This window comes from Euleptes europaea, chromosome 14 (genome assembly GCF_029931775.1).
Source record: "Euleptes europaea isolate rEulEur1 chromosome 14, rEulEur1.hap1, whole genome shotgun sequence".
Lineage (NCBI taxonomy): Eukaryota > Metazoa > Chordata > Lepidosauria > Squamata > Sphaerodactylidae > Euleptes > Euleptes europaea.
In genome coordinates this window covers 26,139,114-26,159,645 of record NC_079325.1, presented here as the reverse complement: position 1 = coordinate 26,159,645, position 20,532 = coordinate 26,139,114, and the positions used below count along the sequence as shown (strand labels likewise).

The following is a 20,532-nucleotide window of genomic DNA, read 5'->3' as shown; positions in this document are numbered from 1 at the left end:
CTGGAGAGCTGCTGCCAGTCTGAGTCGACAATACTCACTTCGATGGACCAAGGAAGTGATTCAGTATAAGGCAGCTTCATGTGTTCACGTGTATAGCACAGCACATTACATGCACACATTACTAAACTGCATTCCGGCAGTAAAATGATTTCAAATTAGGATTTATATATATTTCACACCAATACTATCATTATCTCACATCACCTGAACTTTTCCCATACTGAAAACTGGGAAAGCAGAAAAAGATCCCCAGATAGATATTTCCACACACAAAAATCTACTGTGCTGGTTTTTAAAAAGTGAACCTAGTTAAGCGATTCCCCTCAGTGGTAGAGCCTCTGCTTGGCATGCAGAAGGTCCCGGGATCAATCCCCGGCATCTCCAATTAAAGGGACTAAGCAAGTACCTTTAAGCATGTAGGGGATGTGAAAGACCCTGGAGAGCCGCTGCCGGTTTCAGTAGCCAATACTGACTTTGATGGACCCAGGGTCTGATTCAGTATAAGGCAGCTTATTAAAATAGTTAATGAATTATATACAATTTTTTAAAAAAACAAAAGCAATAATAACAATGTTAAATACTGTCAAAACACTTCTCCTGAAGTCCAGTGGTGATGGGATACACTGTTAAGGTGGGTGGTGGATATTAGATCACTATATATTTTAAAAATTATATTATACACTGTAATTGCAATGGTTGTATAAGTGCTCTTTTTGTATCTGTTTTTTTTATGATTTATGTTCTATATAATTTTTTTTACTTTAACAAAAAATAATAAAAACTTATATATATATATACATATATATATATACATATATATATATAAAAAGTATAAGGCAGCTTCATGTGCGTCCACGTGTGTCAAGCGAATGCAAACGTGACCACGCCCACTCCCCCACACACCCAACAGCATAAAGTGAAAGTTCGAACCAAACCGGAAGTATAGAGCTGGACGTTCCTTCCTCTCGTTTCCCCTTTCCCTGTGCTTGGATTCGCGGCCGTCGCCCGCCTTCTTCACGCATGCGCAGTCTGGCGGCGGCGCATGCGTGGTGTTGGGGCGCCCCGTCTCTGAGGCAACGCCTGGCTGAGGGAGAGGCGAAGGGAGCTAGGCCCAAGCCGGGGGGCTCGCCTAGATGTGTTCGCCGGAGCAGGCGCGCGTCGCGCCTGTCCCGGAGGGAGACGTGCCCCCGGAATGGGAGGCGGACGAAGAACGCATGGCCTTCCTGTTCTCCGCCTTCAAGCAGAGTCGGGACGTCAACGCCGCCGACTGGGACAGCAAGATGGGGTTTTGGAGCGAGCTGGTGCTGAGGCGGGGGCGGCGCCGGGGGGAGGTGCGCGCTTGTTTGCGGGAGCTCCAGCACGCCTTCGAGCGGCGGGGCAGCGTCCCGTTGGGCCTGGGCACCGTGCTGCGCGAGCTGCTCAGGTACCGCCGATGGGCCTTCTGTTTGGGTGAACCACGAGCGCCTCTGAGCATGTGCAGAGTTGTGTTCCGAGGGCCGCGGCCAGTTCCCTCATCTGGGTTGGAACTTAGGTCGCAAACAGGCAGCTTCTCTGACAACTCCTCGTCTCTGTGGAGCAGTGGTTCCCAACCTTTTTTTGACCAGGGACCACTAGGACTTTTTTGTTCGGTGCAGGGACCCCAAGGTTCAAAATAAAAATCCCGAGAATTTGAAAATAAACTTTAATCATAACTGTTAGTTAAACATTAAACTTAGAATAATATTTGAATATATAGTTTTATAGTAGAGAACTTTGAATTGAAAATATTAATTTATTATGGGTGTATAACTTTGTTTCGCGGACATTTAGTTCTCGCGGACCCCTGGTTGGGAACCAGTGCTGTAGAGCTTTTTGCTTGGCTAGACTGAATGCTAACCCTTCTATGGTAATGCAGGGCAGAATCCTGAATATACCATACTCAGGACAGGATCTGCCCTTGCTCTACTGGCTCTATTGACTCATTAGCCCATGCCCTTTTGGAAGGCCGCTTTTACGAGGAACTTCGATCGCACTATATTTCCCCCCTTTTAATATACAAATCCAATGCCTCTGTGACGGACATAATGCCTTTTTTACTAAGTGATAGGGACCCCAAGGCTACATTGTCAGTGGCAAGGTTTGTTTCAGTCCTTATATCCCTCCAGCACTAGAGATATGCTGCTCAAGAGGAGCTTCTAAGGGATAAAAGGAAAAGGAAAGGAAGCCAGCTGGGTGACCTTGGGCAAGTCACTTTCTCTCAGTCCCACCTACCTCACAGGGTGTCTGTTGTGGGGAGGGGAAGGGAAGGTGATTGTAAGCCGGTTTGAGTCTCCCTTAAGTGGTAGAGAAAGTAGGCATATAAAAACCAACTCTTCTTCTTCTTAAATCTGCAGATAAGGGGAACACTGACATCCCTCCAACACTAGATATATGCTGCTCAAGATCAATTGATCAAGGAGCTTCTAAGGCAGGGGTGGGGAACCTTTTTTCTGCCAAGGGCCATTTGGATATTTATAACATCATTTGAGGGCCATACAAAATTATCAACTTAAAAATTAGCCGACCAAGCCCCAAGCAGGCAGCTTTCTTGGGCAGTCCTAGCATCTCCATAGCTAACGACTCTTCTGCAAGTGGGGGAAAAGGTTCCTTTTTTCGGCAAAACAAACTCACATCCGCCTTGAATAGAGGCTATTCCTGTCCGCGGGAGGGGGGGGATTACCAGTCTTAGATCCTTCTGAGCTAGAGATCTGCCAGGACCCACAAAGGGCCAGACCAAATGACTTCGCGAGCCTTAAACGGCCCCTGGGCCTGACGTTCCCCACCCCTGTTCTAAGGGATGAAAGGAAAGGAAACAGGCAGTTAGGGGCGAAGAAGTGTGTTAAGCAGGCAGTAGGCTCTATTTATGGCTTTGGAACTTGTCACGGTTCAGTTCTAATATCCATCCCACTGTTCTCGTGTATTAGCTTCATCTTTAGTATATTAAAATCTTACACTTAATAACCCAATGTATCAAGCTCTGTCGGCATTCAGTTGCATCTGATGCTGTTCCTTAGACATAAGTAATGCAACCAAATTGTATATTTTTCTCATGCAAAGCGTTAATGTTTCCATCAGCACACTCAGATGGAAACATCTGTTCCAGTCGGGTGAAGCCACAGCTCATGAAAGCTCATACCCTACCAGAAAATATTTTTGTTAGTCTTTAAGGTGCTACTGGACTCTTGCCCTTTTCTACTACTGCAGACAGACTAACACGGCTACCCACTGTCAGTTTTCCTTGTTTGACATTTCTGACTGCCATGGATTCTTACCAGATGCGTAAGCATAATTATGCAGACTGTCCCAGAATCTTTTGAATTGGTCTTCTTAATGAGGCCTTCAGCAGCCATTTATTTGCTAACATGATTTTTGCTCTTTGTTAAGAAATTGGTGATCGCAGTGAGATGGACTCCTTATTTATTTATAACATTGCTATTCTGACTTTTCAAGAAAGAGCACTGGTTTGGTATCTTCTGCACACACACACGCCCGGTCTTCCTAACAACCCTGTGAGGAAGGTTGGACTGAGAGATACTGACTGGTCCAAGCAGGTCATTCAGTAAGAAGGGTCATTGTAGTTTTAGTGGGGATTTGAACGCACCTCACCCTGGTGTAAGTCCAACACTAATTGGTGATTGGCTCAAGAGCACCCAGTGAGCTGTCTGTCAGCCTAACCTCCAGGCTTGAAAGAGTTAAAGTGGGACAACCATATATTCTAACCTGAACTCCTTATAGTAAGGTTGTGATAAAAGTGTAAGAAAAGGCATGCTATTTTTGCTTTTATACAAGGAGTTACTGTGTGCTTCTGTTGGTGGGAGGAAACATGAACTGTTCATGGGCAGGGAAGCGGTGAAAGTTAACAAATGCGGATGCAAAGAAGGATTGGGGATACTACTGAGCCGGTTGCGGAGGTGGCTCTACAGGCCGAAGGTGAGTCCAGCTCCCAGCCGGGGCCTGTGGGGCCGCGGCCTCCCCTCGCTGGCCTTCCCAGCAGCTCTGGCTGCTGGCAGAGCAGAGGGGCCAGCCCGCTGCGGCAGAGGCCGAGTCACGGCTAGGCGGCTCCTCCGACCCTTCCCGAGAGGGAGGCGGCTTCTCTCTCCCCCCCCCCCGCCATGCACACACCTGGTCAGGTGTGCAGGTGGGGTCGGAGAAGACCCATCGCATGCATGGAGCTTTGCAGGGCTGACTTCCTAAACAGGCACCCTTGTGTTGCAAAGTACATGTTCTTATGTTGACAGAAACTCTTGGGAGGGGCTGTGGCTCAGTGGCGGAGCATCTGCTTGGCATGCAGAAGGTCCCAGGTTCAATCCCCGGCATCTCCAGTTAAAGGGACCAGGCAAGGAGGTGATGGGAAAGACCTCTGCCTGAGACCCTGGAGAGCCTCTGCTAGTCTGAGTAGACAATACTGACTTGGATGGACCAAGGGTCTGACTCAGTAGAAGGCAGCTTCATGTGTTCATGTGTGTACATGATTGACTGGGGTAGATGCAAAAGTGATTGACTGGGGTAGATGCAAAAGTTAAGGACCTTGAGTTTTAAATAGTGGGAAGAAATGCTGGTGTTTCTGAGAGATTCAGGGTCCTAAGGAGGGGATTGGAGAATGTGTGTATTCCATAACAACACTGTCTTTTCTGTAATTAGACGTGGCAAGTTGCAGCGAGAATCTGACTTCATGGCAAGTGTAGACAGCAGCTGGATCTCCTGGGGTGTGGGAGTTTTTATTCTGAAGCCCCTGAAGTGGACTCTGTCCAGTGTCTTAGGTGACAGCAAAGTGCCGGAAGAGGAGGAGATCTTGATATATGTGGAATTACTTCAAGTAGGTCTTCTGGTTTTTAATTAGGGGTTTTATCTCACCAGATTTTAATGGTCTGCTTCAATATCATAAATAAATTTGCTATGTTGTCTGAGCTGCCTTCATTCAGGATGAATTGAGAATGCCAGTACTTCACCATATTGTTTTGTGGACTTGGTGTGATGGATATCATCTCTTGCAGTATCTTGCCCTTTCTGAATGTTTGGTGCTGGCTATATAGGCAGCAAATGGAGTTAAATGCTGCTGGTTTTTTTTTTTTCTTTAGGAGAAAGCAGAAGAAGTTTATCATCTGCACCAGAACTCTACACTGTCTTCACACCCTGTTGTTGGCCTCTCAGAGTTGCGTTCCTTGTGTGCCACCGTCTGCCCAGATGAAAGGACATTCTGTCTGGTGCTGCTCCAGCTGCAGAAGGAAAAGAGGGTTATAGTCCTGGAGCAGAATGGAGATAAGGTACAGAGTAAATTTAGCTGCTTGCTGAATGAGTTCAGGGCAAGTGGCTAATGGAAGACAGACTATCACTAATTGAACAGAATGCCAAGTGGGAATGAGACTGCTACCAGAAACTAAGTTTTCCCATTCTAATATACAAATCTAAGGAGACAATAAAGATCTTGGGCAAAAACCCCAACCACTAAAGCAAGGGAGTTACGTTGAGTTATAATTTCACAATTCAAAGTGGAAACGAGGAGACAGGATATTAGACAAGGGAATAGGAGAAGTTCCCATCTTTTATAAAAGTCTGCGGGATATATGGACTTTAAATGTATGCAGCTGTGAAGTATGGGGTGGACCTTGTGATTGTTGAAAACCGTCACCATTCTGTGCAGCATCATGGTTTTTTGCGATGTTTTTCAGACATCCTAAATTAACTCAGGTTCTGTTTTAGCATACTTGTTGGAATTATATCTAGGAAACAAAACTTTAAAAAGTACATCACGTTAAGTTTATGTGCTGTATAAATATTTCAGCAATTCTTCCAGTAATCAGAAATAGCTGAAATTATATATTTGATGGCAGGGCAGAGGCTTAGAATTCAGTGAAGTCCACTTAATGGGTTGGATCTTGCTGATCTGTTCCAATAACAGTGGCACTTTATTCTGGTGCAAGGAGCTTTCTATTATATAGATATATGTAATATATATAGTCTGGAAGCTAACTGGATTGTCTCGACTTCGTTGTTGGGTTGTCTAGACTTTGTTTTTTATACTTTTATCCTCAATATTTATGATTTTGTTAGGTGAGGCTATTTTAAAACAAAATTATTCTTTTATTATGTACATTTCCTGAGGCTCCTATTTGTATCTGTATTTGTAACGTGGTTTATTCATACTTTGTATTGTGGACAGGTTGGAAAAGTCTAACAAGTCGGTGTGCTTTGTGGACTGTTTTATTGAGAATAAATAATTATATACGTGGACACACAACACTTCCTAGGAACAGCCATCTCAAAAAAGTTGATTACAACATTAAAACTGTCCAGTTTGACTGGTATTGCACCATTTATCATATTGATAATAAATTTTATGAATCAATTCATTTTTAGAAAATTTTCCATGGAAAAATAGTTGTGGATAATTCATTATTGCAGATAATTTTCTGCATAAAGTTTCTATCGCTGATGCTCTGAAATGAGCAAAAGCAGCTATCTGAAAAAATCTTGTTATGGCTGGACAGCTCTGGCTTTTAAATTCAAACCACAAACAAGTTGAGAAGGGTGGGGAGAGAAAAGAAGCACTGTGTATAGGAAAGAATACTATAATACCTATGTAGTCAAATTTGATTTTACAAGCTTCCAGTGGACTACTGATATTGCTCTTTCTTCTGTGCCTTTACTGACAGTGTTGATTCAAGGGTCTAATACACTAAGCTAAATGTAGCTGTCTCGGATAGCAAATATTGGTTAACTAAAGAGGCTAAGAGGGCAGCAGGAAAAGAGGAAGACCCAACAAGAGATGGATTGACTCAATAAAGGAAGCCACAGCCTTCAATTTGCAAGATCTGAGCAAGGCTGTCAAAGATAGGACATTTTGGAGGACTTTCATTCATAGGGTCGCCATGAGTCGGAAGCGACTTGACGGCACTTAACACACACACAAAGAGGCTAAAAGTTTAAAACGAGTTTAAGAAATAATGGTTGCATGAAGAAGTTGTACATTTTAAACATAGGAGCCTGCGATATAGATAGGGAGATTTGTGGTTCTATTTTCAGTAACATTTTCTTTCAGATAATGAAATTTGCACGAGGTCTTCATGCCAAAGTGTCCCCAGTGAATGATGTGGACATTGGGGTGTACCAGTTGATGCAGAGTGAGCAGCTGCTGTCACAGAAGGTGGAATCCCTTGGCCAAGAAGCAGAGAGGTAATGCATACCATATTGCTCAGCTGCACGCCTTACGAAAGGCAAGGGAACATGTCTGCTTTACTGCTACTCAGGAATAAGTTCTCTTTGTGAGCTCGTAAAGCATCTTTGGTAAACGGTTTGTTGTTTGTTGGATACGAAAGAGAGAGAAATACTTCTGTAATTGGCTTGGAGAGTGACTGTAGGATAACAACCCTCATTCTTAGAAAACTGAGCTACTTGCATTCTGCTTTTGTAGGTGTAAAGAGGAGGCCCGGAGTGCTTGCAGAACTGGGAAAAAGCAGTTGGTAAGTACAGATGCGAAGATTGTATGCACACTTGCAAAGCTGCCTCAATCCTGTATATTCTCAGAGTTTCAAGGATTTTACAGCCTGCCAAATCTATTCCTGAGGGAGAGGGGTGTATCACAGGTGTGTGAGGACCTTTTCCTGTAGGTGTAATAAATACAGTTTTTTGATTTCTAGCATATCTATATGCCTTAAAGTACCATACCGCTGCACTGTGTGAGCATTTTTGAAAACAAAAATGAAATGCATTGTCAGGATTCGCTTTTGGCTTTATGGTAATGCCTTGCAGTTTTGTGAACCTTTAATTTTTTTTCGGAGGCTGTGCTTTCCTTTTCTAATGGAAGTCTGTGTTTGAGGTAAATAAGCAGCCAGAGGTGTTCCTCCCACCCTCCCAGAAGCAAGCCTATGCTAGTATTTGTACCTTGCAGTCATTAACATTTGGATTAGCTGTGGAACTAGAGAAGCTAAGAAGAATCTAAAACAAGGCACAGTGTTCACTTAATTGAAATTATTCATTTCTCCTCCGAGGCAAGGGCATCTCAGGATTGGGTGTTTTCCCGCTGCTTCCAGGAGGCAGGACTAAAGGAAACTTCCTGTCTCCTTGGCGGGAAGACCGCCCACTATCCCCAGTCTTTGTCCTGCCTTGCTCCGGAGAGCAGCGACCTCCTCTAGCTCTAGCTTAGTTCGTTTAAAAAAAAAAAAAAAAAAAAAAAAAAATTCCCTTTGTGCCTGTTCGTCCTCCCTTGTCTCCCCGTATTTCTAGTCTCCCCCCCCTCGTTTTTTCGTCCCCCCCTTCCCGCTAGGGCGGGTTAGCGAGGGACTAGAAGAAGCCGGCCACTCATCCAAGATGGCCGACGCAACAACGGAGAGGGAGGACGACCTCCTCTCCGTCGAGGATTTTCAGGCTGGCGGGCTGGTCCACTCCGCCCAGGCCCCTTCCAATGACCGCATCGGCGGATCATCGGACAGGGAGGCAGCCGCGGCAACGCTATCGGGCGAGGAAGGGGAGCCCGCGCCTTCAAAGAAAAAGGCGCGAAAAGCCGCGCCGAAGGTGGCGCCGCTCCCGGGCGCACAGAGAAGAAAGAGGCGCTCCAGCAAGCTGAAGGTCGGCTCTTCCAAGCTTGCTCCATCGTCCGCCAAAAAGACGACCCCAGTTCAGCCTGCTACCTCGGTGCAGCCTTTGAACCTCGTCGGATTACCGGTAGGAGGGCTCCAGGCGGGAGGTGGCAACCCCCCCCCCCTTGAGTGCTGGGAGTGAGGGGCGGACCTATTCCAGTGAGGAGGCTAGTGACCTGGTCAACCTGGCCTTACAGAGGCAATGGCAAGCCTTCCAAGCCTTTCAGATGAGGCTTCCCCCCTCCTTCCCCTGGGTAGTGCAACAAGCTTCCCCACACTCTTCTTCCTCCTACCCTGCTAGCACTGATAGAGAGGATCCAGGTCCTGGCCCCTCTACCTCCGCTAAGTGGCCCACTAAGGCGGCCAAGAAGGCCACAGTTCAGTCCACAGGGCTTCAAGATGAGGACCCTTCCTCAGAGGAGGATCAGTCCTCGGATCTAGGGGAGCGCGAGGAAGGTGAATACGACTCAGACGAAGACATTCCCCCTCCAGATGAGCAACAGCCAAGGCTGTTTTCTGGGGAGGATTTTCAGAGTCTATTAGCTAAGGCCCTTCTGGCACTGGACCTCATGGAGGATCAGGAAGCCTTAGAAGATCCTTCCCCAAAACGCAAGCGGGGAGTGCAGGAGTGCTTTCCTAGGAAAAGGCCCCAGACTAACACGGTACCATTTCCAGAATTTTTTCTGCAAGCGGTTACAGACGAATGGGACAACCCCACCTCAGGGAAATCAATTCCTAGTGGGGTTAAAAAGAATTACAACCTAGCACCTCATGCAATGAGCCTCCTCAAGGTCCCCCTGGTGGAGGCTCCAGTTATTGACCTTCAAAACCCCGGCCTAGTTCCTGAGGATGGCGCTGGTTCCATCAAAGACCAACTAGACAGGAAAGCTGAATCACTGACCAGGAAGGCTCATGAGGCTGCTGCCATGGCGATCCAAGCAAACGCAACTACTTCCATCTTTGCCAGAGCTTCCTACCTCTGGATAAAGAAACTTATCCAGCTGGTTCCTCAGGAGAACCAACGTGTGGTTGCTGGACTGGATAGGGTACTTAAGGCAACTTCCTTAATGGCTGATGCTTCTCTGGATGCTATCTCCTTCTCAGCCAAATCCATGGCTTCGGTCACCTCAGTCAGAAGAGCACTGTGGCTCAGAGCTTGGCCTGCTGACTTCAAGGCCAAGTCTACATTGATGGCCTATCCTATCCAAGAGGGGAGGTTATTTGGAGAGAAGTTGGATAAAATCCTAGTGGAAACTAGGGACAAGAGACACGTGATGCCTAAGCAATTGAGAAAGGACAATCGCCCATCCGGATACCAGTCCTTTCGTGCCCCCAGAGCTCCCTTCAGATACAGATCAGAGTCCAGGAAAGGGTCTTGGAGCAGCAATAGTTCCAACTCCCGAACCTTTCGTAAGGGCGGCAGATTCCTTAGGCAAGGCCAGCAAACCCGGTCAGATAAATCCGACAAGTTTGCTAAACCTAACCCCCAATGACTCCAGCTCCCTCCCCATCGGCGGAAGACTGCAAGCGTTCGCAACAAGGTGGCAACAATCGAACCCCGACAACTGGACCATGCCGATTGTTTCCAGGGGCTACCTCCTGGAATTTTCTACCCCACCTCCGGATCGCTTCATTCCTTCCCCACTTCCAGCAAACAAGAAGAAACATCAAAGAACTCTTCAGGCCATTTTCCATCTTCAAAAACTGGCAGCCATAGAGATGGTCCCAAACCAAGAATGGTTTCAGGGAGTGTATTCCATCTTTTTTACAGTCCCCAAAGCAAATGGGGACTGGAGGGCAATTTTGGATTTGAAGTTTGTCAACCGCAGGATCCTGAAGAAGCATTTTCGGATGGAAACAATGCGCTCCATTGTGGAATCCCTCTTACCAGGAACCTACATGACGGCGCTGGATCTAAAAGAAGCCTACCTTCATATTCCTATCCACCCCATCCACAGACGTTTCCTCCGCTTTACCTATGCCCGGGAACACTACCAGTTCCGGGCACTCCCTTTTGGTCTTTCCTCAGCGCCCCGAGTCTTCTCCAAGATCCTCATCACCATCATGGCATCCCTCAGACAGGAATCTATCCAAGTACACCCTTACTTGGACGACATCCTGATCTGCGCACAATCTCGACACCAGTCCCTGGCGCATACCGCGAGAGTGGCACAGATCCTACAGGATCACGGATACGTCCTCAACTTGGAGAAGAGCTCCCTGGAACCCTCCCAGAACATCATCCACCTCGGAGTCCACATAAACTCAACTACCAACAGCCTTTCCCTACCACGGAAAAGAATCCACAAGATAATCACCCTAGCCAGAGCCACTATACTGAACAGAAGATCCAGTCTAAAGGCGCTAGCAAAACTCATGGGTCACATGGTCTCGTGCATAAACATCGTTCCATGGGCAAGATTCCACCTTCGCCCACTCCAGTGGTTGCTCCGACCTTTTCAAAGACACATCACCCGCAAGACACACAAACTAATCCAAGTGCCAGTCTCTGTGAAGCACAGCCTCCAATGGTGGACCAACCCATCCAATCTGGGCAAGGCTCTGAAGTACCTCCACGACGATCCGCTGCAAGTCTTCACGGACGCCAGTTTAGAAGGCTGGGGAGCAACCCTCAATTCCAAGGTAGCACAAGGTCGTTGGTCACCACAGGAAAAGGGGCTCCATATCAACCTTCTGGAGCTTCGGGCGGTCCGGCTGGCCTTGCGGGCGTTCGCAAAGGACATTCAACACCATCACGTCCTCGTGCGCTCGGACAACATGACCACGAAGGCGTATATCAACAAGCAGGGAGGGACCAGGTCCTCGGCCCTTCACCAGGAGACGTCCCTGATTTTCAAGTGGGCACAGGCCAACGTGCAATCATTGAAGGCAGAGCACATCAGCGGAGTCCTGAACACGCAAGCGGACTGGCTAAGTCGACAGACAGTGCAAGAGGGAGAGTGGTCCTTAGACCAGATGACCTACCAGACCATCACAGCCAAGTTCGGTCATCCCGTAATAGATCTCTTCGCGTCTGCCTCCAACCACAAGACCCCTCGGTTCTTTTCCAGGTACTTCCACCCAAGGGCAGAGGGAACAGATGCTCTCCTCCTCCCCTGGCCCCAGGGACTGCTATTCGCTTTCCCACCGATTCCAATTCTTCCCAAGGTCCTGCGCAAGATTCGACAGGAGAGGGCCACGGTCCTTCTAGTGGCCCCCTTTTGGCCACGCAGACCCTGGTTTGCGACACTCCGCAACCTCTCCATCCAGGAGCCCTGGAGGATCCCAACCTCTCCAACCATGCTTCAGCAGGGCCCTCTGACTCATCCAAAGCCCCAGTGGTTCTGCTTGACCGCTTGGCTCTTGAGCGCTCAAGACTCCTAGCTTGCGGATACTCACAAGAGGTGGTGGCTACCATCCTAGAAGCTCGCAAGCCATCGACGCGACGAATATATACTGCATCCTGGAAGGCCTTCGTTAGATGGGGACAGAGAAAGAAAGTGAACCCCTTAAATCCAGGAGTTAGCAAGATATTGGAATTTCTACAGGAGGGCGTGAGGCTTAAATTATCAGCCTCAACTCTCAAACGTCAGATCGCAGCCATCTCCACAGTCGTTCCTTCTATAGAGGGCGTTGCCACCTCTCAACACAGGGACATCTCTGCCTTCCTAAAAGGTGTCACACACATGCGCCCACCGACCATCCACCGCTTCCCCACTTGGAAGCTGAACCTAGTCTTAAAGGCTCTCACCTCAGCCCCATTCGAGCCGCTGAGGAAGATACCCCTTCAGTTCCTTCGGATGAAGGTACTATTTTTAACGGCTATCACCTCAGCCCGCAGAGTTTCTGAACTCAGAGCCCTCTCAATCCACAAGGGCCTGTGCACCTTCCATAAGGATAAGGTCGTCCTACGGTTGGATCCAGCCTTCCTTCCAAAAGTAAACTCCTTCTTCCACAGAGCCCAGGACATCTCTCTTCCATCATTCTGCCCGAAACCTTCTTGTCAGGCCGAGAAATCATGGCACACCCTGGACCTTCGCAGGGCTATCCGCATCTACATCGATAGAACAGAAGAGTTCCGAAAGTCTGACTCGATGTTCATCAATATCTCCAACCCCAACAAGGGGTTAAGAATGTCGTCCGCCTCCATAAGCTACACTCTGCGTAGGTGCATCATAGAAGCCTACAAAGCTGCTAAGGTCACTCCTCCAGAAGGGATCACTGCTCACTCCCTTCGCAGTTCGGCGACCTCAGCGGCGTTCAACCGACAGGCCCCAGTTGACGAAATTTGCCGTGCGGCCACCTGGTCTTCTATTAACACATTCATCAAGCACTACAGAATTAACACCTGGTCTTCTGCTCAGGCGGCCTTCGGACGCAGGGTCCTCCAACACGTGCTGGAACAGAACTGACCCACCCTCTCTGGGAGCTCTAGAAGGTCCCAATCCTGAGATGCCCTTGCCTCGGAGGAGAAGGATGCCTTGGTCCTTACCGTGAAGGCTCTTTCTCTTCCGAGGCGAAGGGCATCTGGCCCACCCGGATGGAATATCTACTCATTTGCAGACCAGGTTGCTCCTGACTCCACTGTCTATTGGATCAAGAAATGCACGGCGCTCTCTCGGCCAACACCTGATTGTTCACGCTCAAGCAGTGCGTTTGGACTTGAAGTTCTCAAGTTTTTTCCGCCCGTTTTGGCGGCCCAGTTTCCAATTAACCCTCCGGGGTCATTTAGGTTCACTGTTCAATGTTTTTAACACTCCTGTTTTTTTCCTTACATGTGTACTGTTCTCAGCCTTGTTTAGCAATTCTCTAGGAGCTAGGCAAGCAAGTAACTGAGGATAGTGGGCGGTCTTCCCGCCAAGGAGACAGGAAGTTTCCTTTAGTCCTGCCTCCTGGAAGCAGCGGGAAAACACCCAATCCTGAGATGCCCTTCGCCTCGGAAGAGAAAGAGCCTTCACGGTAAGGACCAAGGCATCCATCTCACTTCTCCACCAGATTGGTTTCCAAAACAATTTATAATTAAAATCAGTTGCAATAGAAAACATAAGTTCATGGGCATAGAGTGGAGAACAGGGGAGCAGATATTTGCCACTCTTGCAATTTCATGTTGTTTCCTTTTTTCATTTTGGATTGCTCTTGCTATAACCCGCCTGATCAACCTAGTTTTTGTATGTACTCTTTAAAACCAACTTATGTGCATAGTTCAATTTCTTTCTGCTCAGTGGAAGAAGCTTCACAGGGTGTGTGAACTCAGCTATAAGAACATGGAAACAGAGTGGGCACAGGTACAAAGGGGAGGAGAGATGTGAACATGCCTGTAGGTGTACCATAAAGTAAAGATACCTGCAGTTATACCCAGGACAATGTCTAAACCAGCTAGGCCCTCAGTTGCTAGATATGATAGTGAAGGGAGTGTTTTAGATGAGTCCTATGTGCTGTCCTGCCCAGAGGTTATTGCTTTAAGAGAGCATTTTTTTTCCAAATATGTCTGGGTTTATTTTAATCCAAAATGGGTTTTTAATGTTCTTAGGCTCTGAGATTTTTGAAATCCAGGCGAAGAACAGAAAGGCGCATTGCAGAACTTCACTCCAAGCTGGATGTGGTACAAGGGATTTTGGATCGGATATATGCCTCTCAGACAGATCAGATGGTATTTTTCTGTTTGTGTGTCTGTTGCATTGTGTGTTTTTGTTTGATATAGCTCTCCAAGCTTTTTCTTTGTATATCTGCTTAATACTGGAAACATAATTCTTTTCACTCTGATGTTGAATTACTTTGTGAATGTTGGGGCTTGTTTGCTTTTGTCTTAACCCAGCTGCAAATATCGTTCCCTTCTCTTCTAGCATTCCTTTCTGACACAGTGCATGCTATACTATTGTTAGCCTAGTGCTTGTTGTAGGGCACTCTGCCCATTGTGGGTCACTTGGTTCCACTTGGTTTCTCTTTGTGCCTTGCTTTCAGGCAAGTAATTTCTGAGATAGGAGAGCCATTAAAGGTAAAATTGCAATAGATGGTTGAAGGTGTTTCAAAAGTAACGCCCCACTCTTTCTTCCCACTAAGGTATTTAATGCCTATCAAGCTGGAGTGGGAGCTCTGAAGCTATCAATGAAAGATGTAACGGTGGAGAAGGCAGAGAATCTGGTGGATCAAATCCAAGAGGTACTTCAGGAGAAAGGGATTGCTTAAGCAAAGAGAGAGTGCATATGTGGGAGAAGTGTGCTAGTTGGTTTAGACTGGAGATTCTAGATCCATCTGAATATAACTGCAGGTTGTTTCAAAGCTTTGTGCATAGTAACTTCTGTATTGCTCAGCTTTGCCTATATGGAATCATTCTTAGTGGACTTTATTTCAGATGCTTGTGGGTGGGGGAGGATGTGCAGTGGTTAGCATGTTGGACAGACCAAGGAGACTGTGGTTCATATCCTTACTTAGCCATGAAACTCTCTAGCTATTCTTGGGGCAGTTGCAAGGGTCTATCCTTCCTCATGGGGTTGTTGTGAGGATAAAGTGGTGGGGGGAGCCTTGTACGCTACCATGAGCTTCTTGGAGGAAAGACTTGCTCAAAAGTAATAGAGGTTTGTACTTATGCTTCTTTTCCAGCTTTGTGACACCCAGGATGAAGTATCCCAAACTTTAGCAGGAATAGGAATCAATGGCTCAGGTGAGTGCAAACTAGTTAGGTCCAAAGTTGGTCTTATTAAATTTTCTTCCTTACAACCTCACATCCAGGCATTTTGGAAGTTTTTTTTTTACATGATTCTAATACTCCTAACTGTTGAAATGCAGCTGTTCTTTCATTCCTTAAAAAGGAAATAGATTCATATGGGGGTTCCTGTTGCCTGAAACTGTATTTCTCAGCTGGCATGCATTACAGTTCTACAAGCTATGATAGTTAGGAATAGCTGATTAGTTTTGCACAGTGGGGGACCCACAAGGACTTGTAGAGGGATTTCATTTTTCTTTCCCCCATTTCTTCTTTCCCTTCTATGAAAGCCCCTTGGCATCTCCCCTTTTCCAACATTCTTCTTTCCTTCCCACCTACCAGCTAACCTACCTTTTTCTGATCCCTGTCTTCAGAGTTCCCTTCTTCCCTCCCCTTGGCAGCCTCTCCCTGTGAAACGTCTGCACAGTTCCAGCTGCTGGGGAACCTGCAATGGCTTGTGGGGACGACGACGACACACATCGCTTTCCCCTCTGTCACCTTCCCCACAGTTTCCTCTTTTTCCTCTCTTGGCAGCCCCATATCCTCCCTTTTCTCCTCCCTTTCTCCTTTTATCTGCCCCCCCCAGCTTCAGCTATATTTATTATGTACTTCATTTATAACCTCACCTAAATTAGTCTAAGAATGTATAAGTGGACCAAGCTTACCCAGTGAGCTTCTGTGACAGAGGGGTGATTCAAACCTCGGTCTACAAGATCCTAGTCTGAAACTGTAACTACTGTACCACACTGGCTTTTGTGGGGTGGCTGCTGTTAAAGCAGCTGACCTGTGGGAATCATACATGCCAGGTGGTAGCAAGTAATTTGGCTGGTTGCAGCCAGGCCTGGCCCTGATGAGTCTTCCCTCAAAGGCCAGAACAGCCCTGGAAAGGGCTTTGTCCCCTCCCCCTGCTTTTTACTGTCAGAAACCAAGGCTGAAAGACTGGTAATACTGTTGTGGTTGCCTAGCAGATGCTATGAAGTTGCATCATTTAGGGTTTTTTAATCCCCAACATGTGTGTGTGTTTCTTACAGATTTTTCTGCAAACCTAGGACATTTTACAGGTTTGTAGATAGATCTGCTTATCTGTTCATGGCTCCGGTTTCTGAATTTTAGTATCATCAGATTTGGCTATAATGAAAATTAGATATATTGATATGCTCCCATGTTGTAGTTTGTGTCAGCCCTTCTGGGTCTTAGATACAGCACTCCACTGTTAGATATTTTCCCAACATTTCTATTTAAATAAGCATCTGTGCACTCTTTCTCTCTCCACCCACTATGATATCTCAAATTTAACACCTTTAATGGTTGTCATGGTCACCCACATTCCTGGGTGGCCTGAAGCAAGAAAAGACCCCTTTTTAACAAGCATGTGGCGCACTGCTTTTGATCTTACTACATGGGAGTTTTGAGTGGGACTGTTTGATTTACAGAATCTTTGCTATTTTTCCATTACATTCAGAGTTTGATTGGCAGGCTAACTACCATTCATCGTAATACTTTCTGTTCCAGCACTTGGTTTAATATGAAGGATTGTTTAAAAAGATCCCTCCAAACTGGAATTTGAACTAGATGAAGATTCTTACCTTGATGGGCTTGTGTTGAATGGTCTGATCTTCCTCTTTAAAAGCCAGTTATCTTTGCAGCAGGAAGTTAACTGCAGGCAGTTTTCCGTACCTGCATCACAACTTGTTGGCAGCCATTGGATAGCCTAGGCTTCTGCGGGGAGGGCGGGCTATAAGTCTAATAAAATAAATAAGATAATTAGAGCAGTGATTCCCAATGTGGTGCCTGCTAATGCGTTTCTTCAGCAAAACTTCTCTTCCCCAAAGCCGAGCCAGTTCTACCTTTACTCCATCTTCTTGGTGGAGGAGGTGCTTCTGAAGAATCCAGGAGGCATCACCTTTGTGTCTTCAGGGAGCACCCGTGCAGAAACAGCTGTCTCCATCATAGTAGGAGGCTTTCAGCCTCCCAAGGTTTTGTGAATGTCCCTGGCACCCTGTGGGAGCGATTGTGTGGTGGTGCCCACCTCTTGCCTTCAAACTTCCAGAGCATTTTCAGGTTTGACAAGATTGGGGACCCCTGGGTGAGCAGTTGCAAGTAACTGCATTGATGCAAAGCAAAATGCAAAAACAAAAGCATGGGTTAGTATTGAAGAGCCTGGGCAGGTCTCTTTCTCCAAGGGCACAGCAACGCCAGAACAAAAGAATTGCATTTTTAATAGTTGTGAATTGGTTATCCAAAATAATGAGTTTTTTTGAGCCCTTGCATTTCCTGATCATCACAGGGTTGTAGTCTGTCTTTTTGCTACACATTTCTAAGCTCATCTTCCATTCACAAGGTTGCAGTACCCAGCTTTGAACTCAGCAGGACTTACTTCCAAGTCATCGTGCATAAGATTGGCCCATATTCTGTGACCAAATGTGTTTGTTTTCTAATCTCAGAGGCTGACACTGAGGAACTGGAAAAGGAACTGCATAATCTCCTCCTGGACTCTTCCAAAGATCTTCCAGACCTGCCTTCTGTTCCCCAGAAACCCTTGTTTCCTGAGTCTGTGGTGCTTCCCAGCATATCGGATGCTGAGCTTGAAGCGGAGTTGGAGAAGCTGACGCTTTCAGATGGAGGTAGGTTTCTTTCTTGGGTCTGACGTTGCCTTCAAAGGACTCATCACCAGCACTCTGGCCTTCCTTTCTTAATATGCTTCTTTTCTCAGATATATCCTCATTTTTTGGTGATGAGAGGATTCTTTGCTGGGTAGTTGTGCTGGTACAAAACTATTTTTCTTAAGGGAGCTTTTCTTTTCTTTGTGGTTGAAATCATCTGACCACCTTGTGTATGAATCTTACTCAGTTCTACAGCTTCTTCATTCAGCTGAAGTTTAGCTACGCTAGACCCTAGAGAGGCAGAGTCACTGCAGGATCATCCTTAGGACAAAAAAATATCTCATGTGTCTTGAGAGCTAGTCTAGCTTGCCACTTACTAAACATTTGTTAAAAAATTATCGGGAACCTGTTAAGAAAAGGCAACTATTTAACAGGAATTAGGCATCTATCATTTTTATTATGATAAATCCTATCCTAAATAGCACTTTACAGAGAAGTGCTATAAAGAAGATAGAACCTTGTCTTAGGGAGCTTACAAACTCAGCTTTAATTTGGAGATTCTGACAAGAGACAAAGGGATGGAAGGGTAAAGAGTCTAAGACTCTTAGTCTAAGATTGGAACCAGACTGATTTTTCTGCTAATGGAAGGCCCTTCTGTCAGCAGAACATAACTTTCCTGCCTCCGTCTGCAGTGTACTGATCTCCCCAAAGAGCTGTTGCTGGGGGTAGAGGACCCTCACGAATGGCATGGGGGCAGTTTGGAAGGCATGTTGTGGGTTTGCAGCAGGAAAGGGAAATTGGTGGAAATTATGCCTCCCCTTTGATTAGCAGAAAATTTAATTTGGATCCATCCCAAGGAATGACCGCAATTAAATATATGTAACAGCCTTGTTTCAGTTATAGCTACAGTTGTGTTTGATTTTTTTCTCCCATCACCTACTTATGCTTTTGCTTCGTTTACAGGATTGGCACAAAAGACTAATTCAGGCTCCTCGCAGTCCGAAAGAGCTCTGGAATTGCATCTCTAATGGCTCCAAATCAGCTTCCTGCTATGAAGATGTCTTAATTTTGATGATCGTTCTTAAAGAACTTGTGGAATGTGGGCTGATGCCCCCTCCTTGCTAGACAGCACTTTTTGGGGGGAAGAGACGGGATGTACTGCTGTGACAATCCATCCTCTTTCAAACAGACCCCAACTGCTGTTGCTGTTGTCTCTTTCAGTGCCAAACTACAGTGTTCCTGAGTGACTTGCTCACCTGTGTTGCCAGTAATGGTCTCTCTTCTCTGGCAAGTTGGCTCCTGCTGGTATTTTAATGTGCCACCCATGAGAGCCCGCTTAACACTTAACAGAACTCAACCTAGGTGTGACAACCATTTGGGAGAACTAGAAACACAGCAGGGGTGCTATTGCTGTGGTGTGCACCTGTGTTGTGTGGTTGTACAAATCATTTGGTGCACAGTACAGACACTGTGTCTGGCAGCCAGCTTTTTGGCAACAAGCTTACACATGTTGATGGTCTTTCTATTCTTCCTTATCTGTGTTTGCACGGTTGTGGACAATTTAGGTGTATGACAGTTTTATTGTAGGAGACTTATTTCCTGTTGCTGTTCCCATGAAGGGGTAGCATCAGCCAGCACAGAATAAAACCTTTCCCCAATACTAGCATAGCCTTAAAGGGACCTGCAAAGGATTTTGACATGAAGGTGTTGCATTTTTTGTTGCTGCTTAAAGATGATAAAAGTCTTCTGATGTTTTAAAAGTGCTTCTTGGTTTAACTGGAGGAAGAGTAAGTAATGTTGTGTCCTGGTTCAGTGGAACGCTCGCCTTAATAGCCGCAGAGGATTTAGGGCGAGCATTTGAACCAGAAGAAAACAGATGGTGGCTTTGTATCCTCCACAAGGCTCTTTTCTTGTATGTGTTGGAAAACCTTTAAAAACGATAGATTTGAACTGAGTTTCCCCCACTCCTGTAGCATCTCCCTTGGGGAGTGTCACTTTCCCAGCAGCTCGAAAAGCAATGAACGAACCTGATGGACAAAAAAGAATGAGATGGTTTTTATGCATCTGAAGAAGCGTGCAATTGTTTTTCCCCTTTGGAGGTCACCTTTCTCACCACTTAACCGCATGTGAGAAAACACAGGCCTGCTCTGTCTCGAGGGCAGCTACTTTTCTGCATGGCCAGAGTCACTGCTTGGGGAGGAGCTGAGCACTCAGTGCAAGTGTCCTTCGTGGAGAGGTACCATTCCATGCACTTGAACTGGGTGCCAGCCTATAGCGAGAACGTGTAGTAAGTAGTGGCTGTTAGTAAACCTGCAGCCTGCTCTGTGACAGGGTGTGTGCTGTTAGAAATAATGGCCTTACGGTATCTGCTGTTCCACTGAACTTTGTTCGCAAAGTGGAGGAAAGCTTTGAATGTTTTATCGAGGATGACATTGGAGCCTGAATTTGGGAGTGGGGAAACCAGTGAAGTTTTTACTTTCAGCCCACTACATTGGAACGGATACTTTGCTGTTTCCCCACAAGACACTTCTTGGGCTTGCTGTCAATATGACACATTGTGTGGCCTTGTGATGGAGGCAGGCTGCAAACAGGATTGTGTGAAACGATTTTAATGGCGTTGTGTTACTTTGGT

General features: G+C 46.4%; 1 protein-coding gene across 1 annotated transcript; it reads left to right on the top strand.

Moving 5' to 3' along the window:
• The first annotated feature begins 1,133 nt into the window (after positions 1–1,133).
• On the top strand, positions 1,134–19,268 carry CHMP7 (charged multivesicular body protein 7). The gene is made up of 10 exons (XM_056860219.1): positions 1,134–1,423; positions 4,660–4,834; positions 5,097–5,282; positions 7,058–7,191; positions 7,430–7,478; positions 14,125–14,244; positions 14,655–14,753; positions 15,195–15,255; positions 17,742–17,921; positions 18,864–19,268. Exons 1-10 carry the CDS (start codon positions 1,134–1,136, stop codon positions 18,926–18,928), a joined length of 1,359 nt encoding a protein of 452 aa, XP_056716197.1. The 3' UTR covers positions 18,929–19,268.
• The last annotated feature ends 1,264 nt before the right edge of the window (positions 19,269–20,532 follow it).

What these genes read in the sequence shown, in the direction of transcription:
- CHMP7 (XM_056860219.1), top strand. Translation starts at nt 1,134, where the DNA reads ATGTGTTCGCCGGAGCAGGCGCGCGTCGCGCCTGTCCCGGAGGGAGAC. An exon ending in TATATGTGGAATTACTTCAA is followed by an intron (nt 4,835 to 5,096) that starts GTAGGTCTTCTG and finishes TTTTTTCTTTAG; the next exon opens with GAGAAAGCAGAAGAAGTTTA. An exon ending in CCTCTCAGACAGATCAGATG is followed by an intron (nt 14,245 to 14,654) that starts GTATTTTTCTGT and finishes CTTCCCACTAAG; the next exon opens with GTATTTAATGCCTATCAAGC.